General features: G+C 40.1%; 1 protein-coding gene across 2 annotated transcripts in view; it reads left to right on the top strand.

Annotated features, from left to right (window-relative positions):
- Window positions 1–18,071, top strand: part of inpp5a (inositol polyphosphate-5-phosphatase A) — a 161,504-nt gene that overhangs the window by 29,781 nt on the left and 113,652 nt on the right. For both annotated transcript variants that reach the window (XM_023155623.3, XM_004554565.3), the window contains exon 2: window positions 13,554–13,595. In XM_023155623.3, coding sequence (XP_023011391.1) covers window positions 13,554–13,595 — 42 coding nt within the window. The remainder of the gene's footprint in view (window positions 1–13,553; window positions 13,596–18,071) is intronic.

Genomic DNA, 18,071 nt, shown 5'->3' with positions numbered 1-18,071 from the left:
AAACAGGTTAACTATGAATCCACCAAAAGCATTTATTATGATAGTTGTGTATAATGTCGCTTTGGTTGCTTTTTATTCTTGGGATGTCTTTGTTTTAAATAATCCTGAGGTGGTTTAATTTATTAAAGACACATTGCAAAGCTTGTGTAATTAATTCTTGTAATTTGTGATTATAGAACCAAAGCGTATTCAAATTACAACCTATAAGTATATAATTGAATCTTTAATATGACACTGACCAACCTTTCAAGTGGATACAAGTATGAATCACACACTTGACACAATGCTGAATCACACAGCTCTTTCATTTGTGTTTTCTTGGGAAAATTACAGTTCATTCAAGGTTATTGTTTGTCACTTCTCAATAAAGAGGTATTCAAGTGGCATCCAGTAGCTGCATAGATCACATTGTTCAAGGGAGTTTACTGTATGTGTTGAGTAACACATGGCAGAGGTGTGAGTGGGAGAGCTCACACTATTTAGATCGTAGCAGAGCTCTGTCAGATTTCTGCTCTGACACCTTCTGCGGCACCTGAGAGTTATACAGCAAAAAGCTTTTTTCAGGGCAATTAAAATGTCCTTGATTTTTTTTTTCCTCTTTACAGTGAAGACTAAATCATTTATTAAAGGAAATGGAAAGCTAATATGGTTCATACGGTATAAGGTCCATGCAGTAGTCTGCATTGCATGCAGAGATTTTACACATGTTACAGGCCTTCGATGGGGTCTGTTTTTAAACTGTTTTTTTTAACAGAAAAGCAGAGACAGGAGACATCAGTTGCGTTCGGTCTGCAGGCTCTTCCTCGTCTCATTTATTAACAGAGTTTAACAACGTCCTTTTCTTTTCATTTAGACACACACATTTCGCTTTTAACAACACAAACATTCAATTAGGTCCATAGCTCAAACCTTTTTGGTTACCTTGCACTCTCACAAGAATAAACTTACAAAATAATCATTGTATATGAACGTCCTTATTTACAATAAATCTGTAACCAATTTTGCTGCTGTTCAGCATCAAAAACATTTCTGTGCAGCACCACTAACACTGCAATTAACCCGCTTATGTCACCTTTATACTTTTCTTATACTTTAACAGATTCAAACAATATATTACATTTGTAACCAATAAACAAAAATATTCTTCCATTGCTCACAAACAGTTCACAATCATCCACAAACAGTATACATCAGACTATTTACATTTGACACATAAGAACTGGGTAGGTCCTATTCAACTGTAACTTCCAATAATGCCAGGATAAAAGAAGTGTCTAAGAGCTCCATTTGTCACAAAATAAAACAGGTAATAAGACCAGCTGCCTATTTAGACTACGAGTGAAATGGCGGCTGCCATTACAAATGGCGGTATAGTTAGCTTTCTCTCAATCGGTGAAAACACACTCTCTCACAACATTTGCGGTCTTTAAACTAAGACAGAAAAAGGTTTCTTGCCTTTATATGTACATTGCGGTGTGCAAACTTGAACTACTGACCTGTTTTTTTAACAGAAAAGCAGAGACAGGAGACATCAGTTGCGTTCGGTCTGCAGGTTCTTCCTCGTCTGAGGCAGAGACGCGTTGCAACGGCCTATCGCACTCACCACTATCTCCCCCTTGTGGCAATGCCACGCAATTACATTGTCCATAACGCTAAATGAAAAGTGCAATACCACCATAAAATCAGGTCTTTTACATCAAAAACAATTCACAAGAAAATTACAATTGTGACCATACACTTGTGGGCGTCACACACACCTACGTCTGAGTGTTTGCTGTGCAGTCACACTCAGCAGACTGTATTCTTCAACCTAGGTGTGTGTGCTGTTGAATGGTATTGTTACTGTGCGCTATGCTCTCAGGCAGTGGGGAAAAGACTTTCCAACCACATGGTGGTTGCCCTGAGTGCTGTAATTTCCTGTTTTCTAATGACATTTGATCTAGACAAATCCCAGCTGATTATAATGTCGATTCACACTAAAATGGGTGGATGTGTGTACATTTGCATCAATACTCTAATAGCAGTTTACGTATCCCTAACTAAGGTTGCAGAAGTCACCCTCATCATCTCATCTTTCCCCCCCCACAAATACAATAAAATATGCTTTCTCCAGAATATTTTCATAGCAGTGATGAAATTATTCAATTATTCAGTCATCCTCTGTATTGGATTGTTTCTATTTAGGGTCAAGGTGGGCTGGAATTTATCCAGAAGAAAATAGAGTTTAATGACAGCTTAAGATCAAATAACAACTAAACAGAAACAAACATCATAGTGCCAGTGAATGCTTTCTAAATGAAAAAGATAATCAGACAAAACTTTCAGAAATATAAAAGTAGAGCTCTTAGTCAAGCTTTTGTTCTCAGTGCAAGTCATCGTGAAAATCCAGTGCAGATAAATCAATGAAATAAAATTAAATTTTTTAAGAGATGAAGAGGAAAAGCCACTCAGGATCTAATCTTCATTTATTTTAAAGGTCAGTGTACAGGTGGGACACCAGACACATCTGATTAAAAAACATATGTTTTAGATTTTTCTCCAAAATAAGGTTTTTAAAAGCTTCTAAAAGCGTCATCCACGAATGTCCAAACTTTAAGGGACAAGAGAGGCAAAACCCCCCTGAAATAAGTCCAGTTGTTCTTCATTATGAATGTCATCATATCAGAAATTACGATTCTCAAGACCTGAAAAAAAAAGATTCTCCCATGTATGTAAATATAAACTCTTTCATAAAAAATATTTGAAATAACTGACATGGGTAAGCTGAAGTTTAAAATGTGAACGTGTTGTTTTAGTGTGTGTTGACGACGCACACTTAAATGTTAGGATGGTTGTTTAGTAACCTGTGAACGTTACTAATTTGTTATATAAGAGTAAACATTTATATAACACCAACCATTGCAAGCGTTTAAGCCTACTGAGCATAGCTGACTTCACAACGGCATTGCCGGCTGTCTCCAACACAATTCTGATGTGTTTCAGGATAACAATGCAAAGTACTACCGTAACGACTCTTACTGGCTTTCTTATCAATGAGTTGTGGTTGAAACTACTGTAAATATCTTCCATATGTAGTTTTTCCTGTGCTTGTGGGTGGCCTTCTTTTTCTTTTTCACCACAGAAGAAGAAGAATAGTTGTAGGCATGTGCTGCCCCTGTCAGTTCTGGAAGAACTACCCCGGTACATGTGCTGCCTGTTGTGCCTACAGTACTAAGAAACCAAGTACAGTCTTGTTTTAGGAATTTTGAAATCAAAATGTATTACTGTTCTTGTGGCATCCCCGTTCTTCATACTAGTCTCCATCCCAGGGTGCAAAAGATGCAAAAGACATGGATGGTGCAGATAATGCCTGCATATCTGTCAAATGTCACATCAGCACATAAGATGGCTTATTCCGATGTATCGTGTTTTAGAAATTTGAGATTTCACTCTTGATTTTGCTCCCTCCTATTCTACAGTGTTTTAACTGCAGTCAGTAAGAGAGCTGATACGTCCAGAAGTTTATGTTTGTGTGACAACACTGAGTTGCACGTGAATTTGCCTTTAGCAAATTATCCGTAAATGTAGCTTAAATTTGCACATTTGGGTGAAACCTTGCCTTTAGAGAGAGAAAGAAGAGAGTTCAAGTGGAAACGCAGCACAGTCAAAGCCATTCATAGTGTTGTGCTTGTTTGTACACAAGAATGACGCAAATAAAGTAGCTGTGTGATCTGAAAAGAATTGAAGAGTTCAGATTCTGCATGCGTCATCAATTAATCAATTATGAGCAGCCCGGCGCTGATACAAAACGCCAGTTGAGGCTGACGCGTTTCCTTCCTCTGTACCTGCACTGTACTTCCATACCTTCTCATCTCAAAGGATGAAGGCGTCTCTCTAGAGCCGGCCCACGATCTAATTTAACATTTCAGTGTGGGTTTGCTCTAATTAGTTCCATAATGAGCTTCTTTGATGTGGTGTCATATAAAATACTGAGGGGACACGCCTTTGCGTCATCGGGCCTCCACAGAGCTCCCACGAAGGAGAGTTGTTCGGGAGTGTGACATCGCCTGCAGACTGTTGAAGGATGCGAGGCCAGCCAATCGGCAGATTCCCCTGCTGATTCTCGCTCTGCTTCCTCAGATCCCCTCGATCAGTCAAGGGCCTCCATCTAGCAGGGTATTTTTAGTGAGCGGCCTGCTCCCCTGAAAGCCAATAACCTCCTTTTAAGCAGCCTGTCAACACTCGCATACAAGCTGCCAATGCACAACGAGCCTTGCCACAAGGGTTGGAAAAAACAAGGCTTTGACGTGAGAGGCCTCTCTTCTTGCCCACTGATGCACATCTTAACTTTCTGTGGTTATTAATTGGGTCATTTGCTTTGGATAGAAGGAAATGAAACCCTGTTCCTAGGAACTTACGCATGCTGTAGTTCATTTAGGTAATAAGACATATCAAAGTGGAGAATTGATTCTCTTTGAAGAGCATTTGTTTCTGTGAGCTGCGGTTGTTTGCTGCAGCCTTCCTGGTAGTAAAATCTGTCACTGATTTATTCATTCATTTATTTTGCATGGCAAATTAGGTGGTTATAATCTGCAAAAAAGGGATCCATTCCTTCTTATCATTGACTCATTCATGGTTTGTTGACTCAAATGGGACACGGATGGTTGATTGCGCCCTTGAAAATGTCAATTTTATGAAAGACTAAAGTTCTGGAAAAACCCCGTGAGAATGGCAGGCGACTGTATCTTAGACCAGAGGATTTCAGAAAAAGTACTGATTTGCTACAATGGAGCATCTGCACTGTAAAAGCTTGTTTCTGCATTTCAGTTGTGCAGTTTTTGTATTTTATGGGATTGCAAGAGACAGAATGAGACACCGAGGTTTTGTTGGTAGATCCTACACATCCCTTGTTGCACTTCAGTAGCATCTCTGCCTAGAGCTTCCCTGCATGGTCGATTCCCACGTATTTGCAGCTCTGAGCTTGAAGCACATGGAGGAAAGAAGCTGATAATCAGGTTGACAGAGCTCTTTCAGAGCCTCACAGACTGCTATACAGCTGGATGAGTGGTGTTCCTGACAATTTTCTTTATACTGTACACAAACACACTTGATTATCTTATCTTAGGACTATCTTTCATATAGTGTTAAGTTTTTTCAATAGTTGTGACCACATAACACCTAATTTGACCACTGCACACTAGGGGTGCAACGATACACAAAATTCACGGTTCGGTTCGATACTTTGGTGTCACGGTTCGATATTTTTTCGATACAAAAAAATGTTCATGCCTTTTTAATTTGTCATTTATTAAAATTATAAATATATATTTTAACTCAAAAGTACAGTTTTTAAATTTAACCCTAACCCTTGTGCGCGTTTTTTATTTTGACAGCGAATGCGCACCTGCGGACCACTTATGTGCAGCCCTGGTTATTTAGCTCATCATATCGCAGCCACAGAAATTCTTTTGTCCATGAAACCATAAAGCTGCACTTTCTTTTTGCCTTATAGTCTCATTTGTCATAACTTCTCCGTTTTGTGGTAAGCTTTTCTTTGGCTGTCACTTCTTCACCCTGACCTGTCTTATTTGGCTCAGCAGAACTAAAATATATATACTGCTACTTTTACACACGGACTCACATAAGCTCAGCGATTCTCTGCGCGATCAACCTCTCACATGTTTAAGCTTGCTGCGGGAGATTTCACTTGTCATGTTTGCATAGTAAGCTAACGATTAATAAGACGATGTCAGAGGAATTGGTGCACAAATTATCATCACTCACAGATCAGTGCTGTCATTGCAAAGTGAAAGCAAAAAAACAAGCGCAAATTCAAACGCGATTTCAATATGTCACATATTGACAGTGGCTCACCGATGCCAATGACATAATTACCCAGCTACATTTCTGAAAGAATGCAAAAGCATTGACATATATTTTTCCTACAATAGCCCGACGGGCAGGGCAGAGAGATTTTTGTAGCCCGACTGAAAAAATCGCTAGCTCCGGGACGTCGGGCAGGCGATATTGCAAGCCCTGTATCTGATTGAGGAATCACTCATCTTTGGAAAAGAGAGTTTATTACAGAGAAATGTCTCTTTCCAAAATAAAAGCTATACTATCCGCTTCTTCTGGGCTATATTCTCAGCAGCATAAGGAGAATCATGTGCTAACAGCTGTCTAAATGACTCGGCTAAAGTTAGTAGCATGCTTGTTGTTTTGGTCTTTGCACTAGGATGATGTCGGCGTAAATGTGCAGTCATATTCGTTGTGTTCCCACTAGTGCTTTCAGGTTAATCTCGTTGAAATGACCTTAACGCCACAACACGGCAAATCTCCGTTAACGAGCTACCGCCGATCGCCCCGTGCATGGGGCTAGACGGCCAACACGTTAACGAGCTAACTGCGCTAACACACTAGTTCCCACCCATGTAATTGAGCATTTCGTGGCACATCCAACATACTGTTTTACTTTAGTCCATGACTCGCTTACCTTCAGGGTCATACGTCACATGAAAACCAATATAATTCCAAACGCCAGATCTGAATGAGGGTGGGGGAGGTCCATCTTGCAAGGAGAGCTTAACTTCTGCTTGCCCTGCGCTCTTCCTCCTGACTATGCTGTCTGTGTTGAGCGCTCAGTGGATCTGCGCTCGACAGTGCAGCCTAGGCGGAGTAGTCGAACGCAGATTCACTGAGCGCTCAACACAGACAGCATCGTCAGAAGGAAAGTTGATAAAATAAATTACAAATGTTGTATTGTTCGATACATATGCGTACCGAACCGAAAGCACTGTATCGAACGGTTCAATATCGATACGAATATCGTTGCACCCCTACTGCACACTAGTAATAATTTGGATTTTTTAATGTTACCAATCCATTAACAATACAGTGTAAAATGTCTTTTTATTTTAAAACAGCAGTTTCATCATCAAGTCAGCAGACATATTCATATATAAGAATGAATCCTGAATAGAAATTTAAGGGAGACCACCATCTTTGTTCTGCCTCTCCTCCTAAAAAGACCAATCAACAGAGAAACATCAAACGTACTGGCCAATAGTCTTATTCCATTGATGCATGCGCATGGTAAATGTTGATGACTGTTGCATCTGTATTGTGGCTATACTTTATATCATGATAAAGTTATAGGTAAGTGTACTTGGTTTACGGTATCCTAACATAAATTAGCATGCTGATTGTTCAGTGCTGTGAAGGTAAGAAGCAGAGACGCTGTTTGTGCCAGCACTCTGGGGTGAGCGTTAAGGAAGCTGTAATGTTGTGAAACTCTGTGCTTGTGTTGTAAAAGCTTGACTTTTAGATGAAAGTTTAGGAAGTAAGCTATACATGCGGTTTCTTGGTTTCCACTGAACTTAAAGTGAATTACGACTGTTGCCGTAATGTAGCAGGGCAAAGGTATTGTCTTGGTCAGTGATGAGGCCCTCAAACTGATGGTCATTTAGACCTCTGGCTTGGGCAGATAACTGCTCTCATTAAGGGAGTGTTGTTGCAAAACGAAGTGAAAAGTAGACCCTTTTAGTGAATCGTTTTTGACTGACAGTCCATATATTTAGTTGAGGTTTATGTGTATTTGTGTTACAAGCAAAGCTGTAAAGAGTCATACTGTTCCTTGGTTTGTAAGTTGTACCTCCCGTGTTTTTTTTTTTCTGTGGTAGACCTGTGCGTGTCTGGTATTAGTGCCAGGTGTAACCAAGCAACCGTTGCTTTTTTAAGACTCCTCATCTTCGCTCTCTTCTTTTCAATTACATAGGTTGCAAGCAACAGAGAGAAGATCCTTTTTTTAAATTGCTGTTTTCTTCCCCCCATGCCAGTCTGGTTGTAGAAAGTCAGAGCCTATTGGGGATGGCAACTGTTGAGAAGGATGAGGCAGGAAATAACAGACAGCTGAGCCACGAGCTTGGCCAAACTTAGTATTCAGTAGGCCTTAATGAAAATAATAACACTGCGGCTGAAAATGAGGCCAAGAGAAAACATCACAGGGATTACTGGGAGTGTAAAGAGTGGGCTGTGAAGGAGGAAACTCATGTGGTGACCATGTGTTCCCAGCAGATCACCATGGGGGTCTAACTGGACCGGCCTTGACGTAATTTCCCCACAGTTGCAGTTTAAACAGCCTGCTTTTATATGGAGCTGTGCTGGTTAATTCTAGCCAAAGAATGCGTGTGTGTCTGTGTGTGTGTGTGTGTGTGTGTACGGGCATGTTTCAGGTGACGATCCCCAAGATTCTGTAGAAGACTGAAGGCCGTGACCTTTGCTACAACAGCAGAGCTTCATGTTACCGTTTTAACAAATCCATAAGTACCAATGCAAGAGCGGTGTGGCCACAGTCAATGTATATATTACATGCTGATGACATTCCTGCTAGTATACTGTAAGTCTTTGTCAGCATGATTTAGAGTGAGTTAGCCTCCCCTCTGATTAACCACTTCCTGTGAGTAGAGATCACCACACTTTACCCTTCAATTTCTGCAAAACGATACACCTTGCAGCTTTTGGTAGAGAAATGCAAGCATTTTATTTTAGTTTTATTTTTTAGTGCAGCCGCCCTTTTTATTTATTTAGGTCAGCATCACTTCAGTGGAAACACGCACTCACCAAAAAACATCTGGTGGGGTCTAGTCATGCCGATACTTTTGCTTTTGTCTTGCTTGTGCAGTCTGAGTTTGTTTTCTGATTGCTGTATCCTGTTTTATTCACTCCAGTTCAGTGTTATTTCTAATAGTGTCGTTTCACTTCAGTAGTAAAGCAAAGAGTTTGCAGTATTATTAAGACAAACCCAGTGATTTTTTTTTGAAGATACACTGTGTAGAAAAGACAAAAAAGCATGAAGAAACATCTAAAAGAGCTAGGAGGTTCATGAAGGTCAGCTTTGTGCTTCTTCCATTTTGGGTAAGGGTATAAGAAGAGCACAAACACTATAAAAAAGCCCAAACAATGTGACATGAATTAGGGAACGTCCATTAGCAGTCTGGCCCCAGCTTTTCAGCATCTCATAGAGAGCAAGTGTCCAAATTTGTAATGTTTCACATAAGTTTGTAGAAGTGCTTTCATTACTTTACATGTCAGTGATTTCAATTTAATTTATTTAGGAATGTCATTGTGTCAACAGTGAAAGGACGAAGACGTCAACAGTTCTGTAGTTTGGGCGGTAATTTGTCTTGTCTCTTCACTTTTCAGATGTCAGCGTGACACCACATTTCCTATCAGCATGCCCAGCCAGAGTGCTTTGCATGGTATTTGTTCAATTCAAAGATTGGTTATTTGCAATCTGCAAATATCTTGTCACAAGATACTCAGCCTACAGCCAGTGCCCAAAAGAAGTACTGTGATAGTGTCCTACTTTAAAGAAGAAGCGATAGGCCTCAAGTTTTTAGATTTCATATCGAAATGAAAAGGAAAATGAGGGTACACCCGGTCATACTGAAAGTCCCCTTTCTGTTTTTGTTTTTTTTTATCTGTACCACTCGAGTGCAAACGGCGTTCATGTGATGAAGTAGAGAAGATTTAGCCCAATCTTTTGTCATGGCTCCAACGCAGTTTTGCTCCATTATCACTTATATCACTCAACAGTTTTAGCTGTTGACAAACCTATGAAAAAGTAAAACACTGTTAAACAGTGATTTCCACTTAAAACCCAGGCAGAGTCTCTTAGTTCCCCACGCTGTCTGAAAAGTAGGCCATCGACTGAGAAAACAGAGGCATGGGCAAAAAACACAGAGGAGGTGGAGAGAACTAAGCTAGTGAAAGCACCAGTGGAAGAAGAGGTGGTGTACATGGAGGAGAGGCTGGGGATGGAGTGGGTTTATTTTTACCTCTTTGCCTGTATAGCCCCACGTTCTAATTAACTGCAAATTAACTTTTGATACAAGGAGGGCGGACGGCAGAGTGCCGAGGCTACAGATATAGACTCAGTTTGTCCTCCCTTTCCTTTTACTATTAGCCCACTTTCTCTCCAGGGCTCGGGCCTCCGAGGAACTACCGGTCCTCCTCTGAGCTGTCCTTGCAAGGCAGACATCTGTTCCCCAGAACCACCACACATCTCTGCTGCACATCAGAGTGCTCTAGAAAACCTCTGGATGGATATCTACATGACCGAGCGCTTGTTGCTGGTTGATCTAGGACTTATATTTCCCAAATAAGATGCCTTCAAATTCCTTTATAAATCAGGTGGCGGTACCTTTGTATTGCCTTATTACCATGGTGACCCCTACGTGCAAAGTCCTCACTCAGAAAGATTTTTTAGAGAGATTAAATTCACCGCCGATGCATTCTCTTTGTTACTGAGTGTCTGAGCGATATGAGTGTGAACACAGGAAACCTTTGAAATTGCAGTAAGTGCAGCTAACAGTGGTCCTGTGAGAAACAACCAATGGAAAGAGCCAAAAATATCAGCACGTATCATCAAGAGCTGTCATGTTACTGCATGACGCCGTCACCTAGGGGCACTGAGATCTGAACTTGAGAAAAAGGTTTTAATCCTCACAGCAGCCTTAAGATGGTAAGCTGGCAAATAATTTGAACCTTTCTGTTCGTCTGTGGCTGTCTCTGCCTTGCTCTCTTTTTCTCTTCCTCCATCCATGTGACTAATGACAAGGTCCACTGCTCATGTCCTTATATAGACCTATGCTCTGTCTGATCTGGCTGAGGCCAGGATGATGGTGCACATACACACACACTTAGTAAGTTCTGAGACATTTAGGTGCCCTTGGAAATGTCATCAGGGATACGCGTTTGATCCAGTAATTAGTCAGTTAGTACTTTGCAAGTGTATTGCTTGCTTAAATATTCAGGAAATCATACCATTTCTGGAGTGAACTATTTGCTTGCATTGCGTTATTGGTTTTGTTTCTCAAAGTTTGAGCCCAGTCACACAAGCCCAAGAGACTGGTCGATGTCTGCCTGGCAACCACCGGTCTCTAGGGAAAAATAATTATTTCTGACCGCTTGCTGCGGTTGTTAGCAATTGCTGTGAAATTGATTACTAACTCCCAGTCATGCAGGCCTAAGCACCAGTTAGTGACCCCGTGGTGACCACGGTTGCTACGAAAAAATGTGTATTCCCCCACTGGTTGGTGGTTTGCGGAGGTTGCTGGGAGTCTCAAGGTGAAATTGGTTATTAACAGGTATACAGTGGTGCATCAAAAACCTTCCTGTGGTTGCTGAGGTCGCCCGATAAGATGCCAGCTTGTTTGCTTGAGACTGATGGCCTTCAGTGTAAAAATTGGTAAAGAATAACTTTGCTTTGAAGGTGAACATTCTCTGTTTCACTGCTGCTCTGAGGTCAGTTAGTAAATGTTTGCAGACAAGTCTGCATCTTCCATGCAAACGAAGGGTGATCGCATCAATCTGTCATGAACCACAACTTGTATGGAGGTCCAGCACCTTTTTTGGTTGATCTTGCAGCCACTCACCAACTGGTGTTGGTAATACAGAGGTTGCAATACAGAGGTTGCTAGGGGTTGCTGACAGGTCTCTAAGCCTATGTGACTGATGGCTTAGATGAGGAAGTTAATGTCTCTCTTACGATGGCTGTGTAAAATAGCTAAACAAGTTAGTTAGCTTAGCTTGGAACCTGTAAGCAAGTCTTCAGTGCCTTTCTGGAAGCGGTTTGCCAAGTTGAAGACTCGTATGTTCAATTCAGTTATTTTAAAGCATTATTTGAATGAAACTTAACCTCACTGTTCCCTGGGAACCTTCATGTCACAAGTCTACTCCTACCATCATCTTTGCTGTTGCAGAATTCTCTTTCAGGAATCTTTCAGTGTCGTGTTTCTCATATAATGTGTCTGCAATAGCTAGACTAAGTTTAGCTATTTGCTATCAATACCTCTGCAGTCCTGTTTATACAAAGGTTGTTAATTTGTGGTTTTCTGACGGCTTCTTGGCAGGTAACAGTCAGAGTTACAGTGAAGTTGCCGGGAAATCTTCACGTTAGCCGAAGATGTTGTTTATCTAAGTACTGGATGAATGGGATAAACTGTTAGGCTGAAAATATTTACCTCGCACCCCACAAAGTGACTCGTTCACACAGTTGTATCTATATCAATTAAACAAACACTGTTAGAGACTAGCTAGCCTTAATGCTAAGCGGAAGATCTTCTAAACTATAGTAGCCTTTTTGTTGAACTATTATCTAAAACAAAAAGATGTCACTGTGCTGCTGTTTTGGGAAGTTGGCATTGGTGTGTCTTGATTTTTAGTAAGAACAAAGTTAAGAGAAGCTGTATTATTTTATTTTTTTTTCGCCCGGTAACAGCATGTAGATATGATTTCAGTTATTCACATATAAACCTCTCTCCGAGCCCTCATGCCATCCAAGCTCACATCACCTACTTCTGTAATATGTTAGGGCTTTGTTACAGATACCAACGGAGCCATCAGATCTCTTGTGTATTCTTATTATAGACTAGTCTTGTTAGGAAAAACTCCTCAACATCACACACACACACACACACACACACACACACACACACACACACACACACACACACACACACACACACACACACACAGCCGTTCATCAGACCTAGTTATCGACATAGGGAGATCTCTCCATAAATGGTAGACTGCCCAGGGCCCTGTTTCTGTTTCCACTGCACAAACCAAATGAAGTCCAGGTCTGCGAATAGCCTTTTAAAGTGGAAGACAGAGAGAATGACAGATAGAGGCAGAGCAAAGGGAGGTGAGAAAAAGAAGAAGCGCGAGAGGTTTGTCGATGATCTGTCAGGATTTTTGACCCTGAGAGAAAGATGCTGTAAGTAGATTAAAGCAGGGTCCTCTCAGTGCATGCACTACATCTTTTACACATATAATAAATTTGGTGTTGGGGATCTTTCCACGCCTGTAAAAGAAAAACTTTTAGTTTATAGTTAAGACAACAGAAGTAAGCAGTTGATTATTGACACGGATACTCTGGTTTGTTTCAGTGTAACCTTTATGGTGAAAGAGCTGGGGTTTGATTGGATATTAGTAAATCCAAATCAAGTGATAAATCTGCTCATTCAACGTGTGCATCATTGAGTTTAGATATGAAATCTTCGGATTTCATAACATGTACATACTTGAATACAAATATGTAAATATAAAGCATAAGTTAATGTCATTGTGAAATGCGGCATACTCATGATGAGTACTCGACTCATCTTTACCTTATTTTTCATGTGCGATTGTATTGCAGTCATTTCACCTTGTTGGTTGATGTACTACATACATAGTCTGCTTGTGGTTTGTCTGTGACCCGCAACACTGCACTGTCTTTGAAAACATCCTCAGAAGAGCACATTGAGTTTATTTAAACTCAGCTGACCTGTAGTATTTTTTATTTAACTGGGGAAGGAAACGATAAAAAAGGTCAAAGGTTTGGCAAGATGCTTTAGGAAAATGCTGAGCAGGAACCAGATCCAAAAGGGAAGGGCTCTTCTCATCTAGTGCACAGACAAGTGAAACGACACCAACTAGTATTATTGTTATTTTGAGATAAAGTATTACGCATTTAGCGTTGGTATTAAAGTATTATGTTGCTAACTCTTTGTCTTTTTTTCTGTTTCCAGCTTGAAAATCTACAGAAGACATGGCTGAGGGAGTTTTACCAGGTAAGAGAAATCAAATATTTGATGCATTTAATCCACTGAGTAACTCGGGCTTAACCGTTGACTGTTGGAAACACCATCAGCATGCCTACAGGTTTCAGAGTGCCCCACATGGCCTAAACCCTCCCGTACAATAATGAGTTAAACTCATAAATAAAACAGACTAGTTCACAAAAGGTCTTTTTCTCCCCTAAAAACACACAAAGTGGATTACAGTATAGCAAAACAGCCGACGCACTGTTACCATCACGTGTGTTTCTATAGCTTCAAGTGCTCTCATGTGACAATCACCATAAACTTTAAGGATAGTCTGGGATTTTTCTCTTAAGCTGAAGCTATAGATCAAGTCAAATGAAGTCATGTGCTTCGCATGGCTGCTGTCTAGAAATCTAGCTTTAATCTGCTTTAACTGATGATACTATTTTATCTTTATCAAAAGTTTCAATGAACCTTTAAACCTCTTTTTTAAAATCGTACAGGGTAAAGTTAGTTTAAGCTCTAGGGTTATTTTCACTCTCTAATTGTATTGTTTTTTTTCGCGCTCAGTCATGTTTCATATCTTACCTTTTCATCTACATAGGAACCCCTGACTAACCACAACTCTTTCCACTGGGTTAAGGGAAATGAGGCAGCTAGACCTCTTAGCTGCTGTCTGAAAGAGAGCAGAGAGGGACACATGCAGTTTCGCTGTTACCATAATTCTGCACACAATCAATGTATTTTACACATCAAAAGGGTAAAAATAATGCTCAAATACATTTTCCAATCTCTTTTTATTAAAGCGCTAAATATATGCTCATACAGGGCAGTAAACTTTCCAGACTTATGATTCAGACGAGCAGTTTTTAGCTTTAGTTAGGCTAGTGCCTCTTTGAAATCTGGGATGGAGTTCTTGTAAAATATCCAGATTTCCAAGTGGAAGAAAGCTAACCTAAGTAAGGTGTTAGGTAGGGTTTTCCACCAGAGTTCTTCTACATGCTGAATGTTGGAACGGATTCCTTAAATGTTGCCAAAAGCAAACATAATAGAAAGATCGGCTCATTTGTGTACAACACAAAAATACAAAGATTGGCTCATCGCTCTGAGAAATGTGATTTCCTGACAGATTGGAGGGACATGTTACAAACATTTCAGTCTCTGTTGGACCAAGCATAATTTGAGAGGGATACAAGATACCTTTGCTATTGAATTTCTTTTGTATATAATTAATCTGTGTGGAAACATCACACAGGATGTTCTCTCATTTGTAGTGCAATGTGTAACATGATTGTGAGCCTTTCTACCAAACCTGCCCTCATAAATATTTTAAAAAAAGCATAAGAATATAGCATCTTTGGAAATATAAATAATAAATAATAATAATATTGAAAAATATATATCCTTATACTCGGAGAGAGAAGATTTCACGCTTGAGAAAATAAAATGATGGTATCAAGCAATCAAAGTCAGATCTGGTGAAACTTGATTAATGTACAGACACGATGAGACAAAATGAAAGTTAGATAGAAACTAAAGAAGACAAATAACAAAAACAAAAACCCCACCCTGAATCACTTCTAGGAAGAAAGTGAAGAGGATGATACAGAGAATTGAAATAGATCAATTTCCATATTTATCAGCAGGGATGGCCGTAATTGAGCAATTCTTGTAATGTTACTCAACACTGCTTTCAGGCTGAATGGCCCATAATGATTTGTGCTCCGACCACGGGGGTGCTACAGCTATCAATATCTGTAATCTGATGCAGTACCAATGTGTGAGGTGTCCAGCAGGTGAGGCCAAGGATCCTGCCATGCCTGTGTAGAGGTCAATTAAGTGTACAACACAAAAATGGACAAAGCTCTGATTGTATAGGTGAGAAAAAGTTTAGTTTTTCCTAATGGGTAGAAGGTGATGTGAGGTTACTCGTCAGTAGGAGCAGTTTTCCAGTCGCCTACAATGACTGCGTGTGAAACAGACGTTCATTTTTCATGAAACCAAATTCCTGCACTGCGAGTTTACTCGTGGATGAATGAACAGCTGTACACTGGTATGATGACTTTGGAAAATGTTCTCTTTGAGCTCTTTGAGGCCTTTGAGTTTTAAGATTTCAAGATTTTCTTTTTACTACTTTTTAAAAAAGTGTTTAGAAAACACTGTCAGCACTTATAAGAGAATATAGGTGTATTGAACAATGCTATTGAAGTAAGTAATCGAACTCAGGCTGCTTCACTTCTTTACACTGATAAGAAGGATCTTTATTCCAGGACGTTGCATTATCTTGTTTGTCTACACCACATTCATAATAGAAGCCTTAACAGGAACTTGGTACATAACCACTGTGACCCCACCCATTTGCTTGAAGACTAGCATTTTTAATGCCTAGATTTTAACACTGTAGTGGTCACTGTTGAGGTTATTTGGAGTTAGAATATAGATGAGGGTGGAGTTAATAGTCAATGCTAACAAACTTTGTAATGCTACAGTCAGTTGCACATTGCGTACTTGTGATCAACTTGTGCAACAACTTGTGATCTTGTGATGAAGTGAAGTAGTTGTTTCGAAGACAGGGGACCGGGTCTGTGACCACTTGCAGTCAGTTTCTGTCTTCAAAGCGTCTTTTGTGTGTTAAGCTGGTGATAAAACGGCATTAAGATGGAAACAGTTTGAGATTTAATGGGGTCAAGCTAACAGTTACACGCAATGTTTTTGTGATAATGGGATGATTAACTGTGATAAATGAGCAAAAATGTAAAATCTGAAATAAAGAGACAAGACAGAACCTCCTACAACTCATAAATTGAGCATTCATAAATTCTGTTGCTGCAGGACGGCTCTGCAGCCTTGCTTGTAAATTGAAACATAACCAAAATATATCCAATTGAGTCAAGTCCCCTGTTGCAAAGAGACGTTTTGTGCTCATTGAGTCAGATTGATTGGAACATGTTCCAGTCATTGACCAATCTGCCTGACTGATTTCAGTCAACCCATGTTCAATTGCGATTGTCTGGAGATGCGGATGCCTGTTATTTTGTGCTATGGTAGCATACAGTTTAAATACTGTAATGTTCTTGGGTGGCCTGGTAGTAAAGTTAACCACATAGCAATGTAGGTTTTTTCTTTGTCACATAATTGTATTTGCTCCAAAAGACAATGACACCACAGATCCAGTTTGAACTAGTTGATGTTATAGCTCAACACAGACTCAGCTAAATTATAAATTTGATACAATTTAAACAAGTGAGACGTTATAAAAGACAAGAGCTAGTTTTATGTGGCAGGCTTTGGGGACTGACTCGCTTTCAGTCAATCTCTCGCAGTGCTTCTGCTTTGGCTTAGTATTTTAGCCACTGAAGGTTGCTCTTTCTTGCTGCAGGTAGGTGCCATTAACTTCCAACACCAAAACAGTGAAGCTGCTGGCTCTTTGTGTCCGCTTTTATAGCAGAGATGACTTCTATCCCAAAAATGTCATCCTCGGTTTCTGTGCAAAGAACACACACATATGCAGGCAGTATATACTGGATTTCCCTGCAAGGTTCTGCAGTGGAAAGTGGCCTAATGTGATATTTTTTAAGATATTTTTTGCATGCTGATAAATAAATGAAGAGAACTTGATTTTCTGCATGATGGATGGATGTTTTGACTAAGCTCTTTACTATGCTGGTTGGCTCCTTTTGCATACATTTTCATATATTTAAGCATAAAATGTCACTCAACTCATCAGCTTCTCTTTTGTTTTATTTTCCTTCCACTTTGTGTGTGCGTGTGTGTGTGTGGAAAGAGAAACAGTGGGGATGGGAGTAGCCCTAAAAGTGGTTAGTTCAAACTGAGTCAATAAATGACACTTCAAACATGCGTAAGAAAAACACACACGTCTTATTTACTATTCTTACGAAGCACTGGTTCCTTGCTATAAATATTCCAGACTCACCCAGTGGACACACACCTACACATTCACACGCGCGCACACACACACACACCTACACATTCACATGCACGCACGCACACACACGCACACACACGCACACACACGCGCACACACGCACACTTTATTGTTCTCCTTCAAACAAGTATACCGTTTGTTGCATATGCAGAAACTGTTACAAGGACATGGGGGCATGAAAATAATAGCGAGGGTTTGTAACTATGCTTTGCATCGGGCTCCATAAATATGGATCTTATTTCAGTGTATCAGCAGTGCAATGATAGCAGTTGGGGACTTCCTTGTGTACAAGGAAAATCTCATCAAACAGACTGAATGTGATGCAAGAGTAGTAACCAAGAGGCAAAGAATAGTATTCCTGATTAGGTTTACGGGTATATTTGTAAGACCATGTCACCTGAAATCAACAGAAGGACCTTCCTCATGACTTCCATAGCAGAAATAAAAATACCAAAAAACACGAAAACAAAACCAAAGCTATGTTTGGTGTATTGTGCCTTAGCTATTGCAATTCCATTGAAGTTATAGCCCCGATCTAAGATTTTGTAACCCTGTAC

The sequence above is a fragment of the Maylandia zebra genome, linkage group LG13 (assembly GCF_041146795.1).
Source record: "Maylandia zebra isolate NMK-2024a linkage group LG13, Mzebra_GT3a, whole genome shotgun sequence".
In the NCBI taxonomy this organism is placed as follows: domain Eukaryota; kingdom Metazoa; phylum Chordata; class Actinopteri; order Cichliformes; family Cichlidae; genus Maylandia; species Maylandia zebra.
The sequence above is the reverse complement of the archived record's forward strand: the minus strand, read 5'-3'. Positions and strand labels throughout refer to the sequence as shown.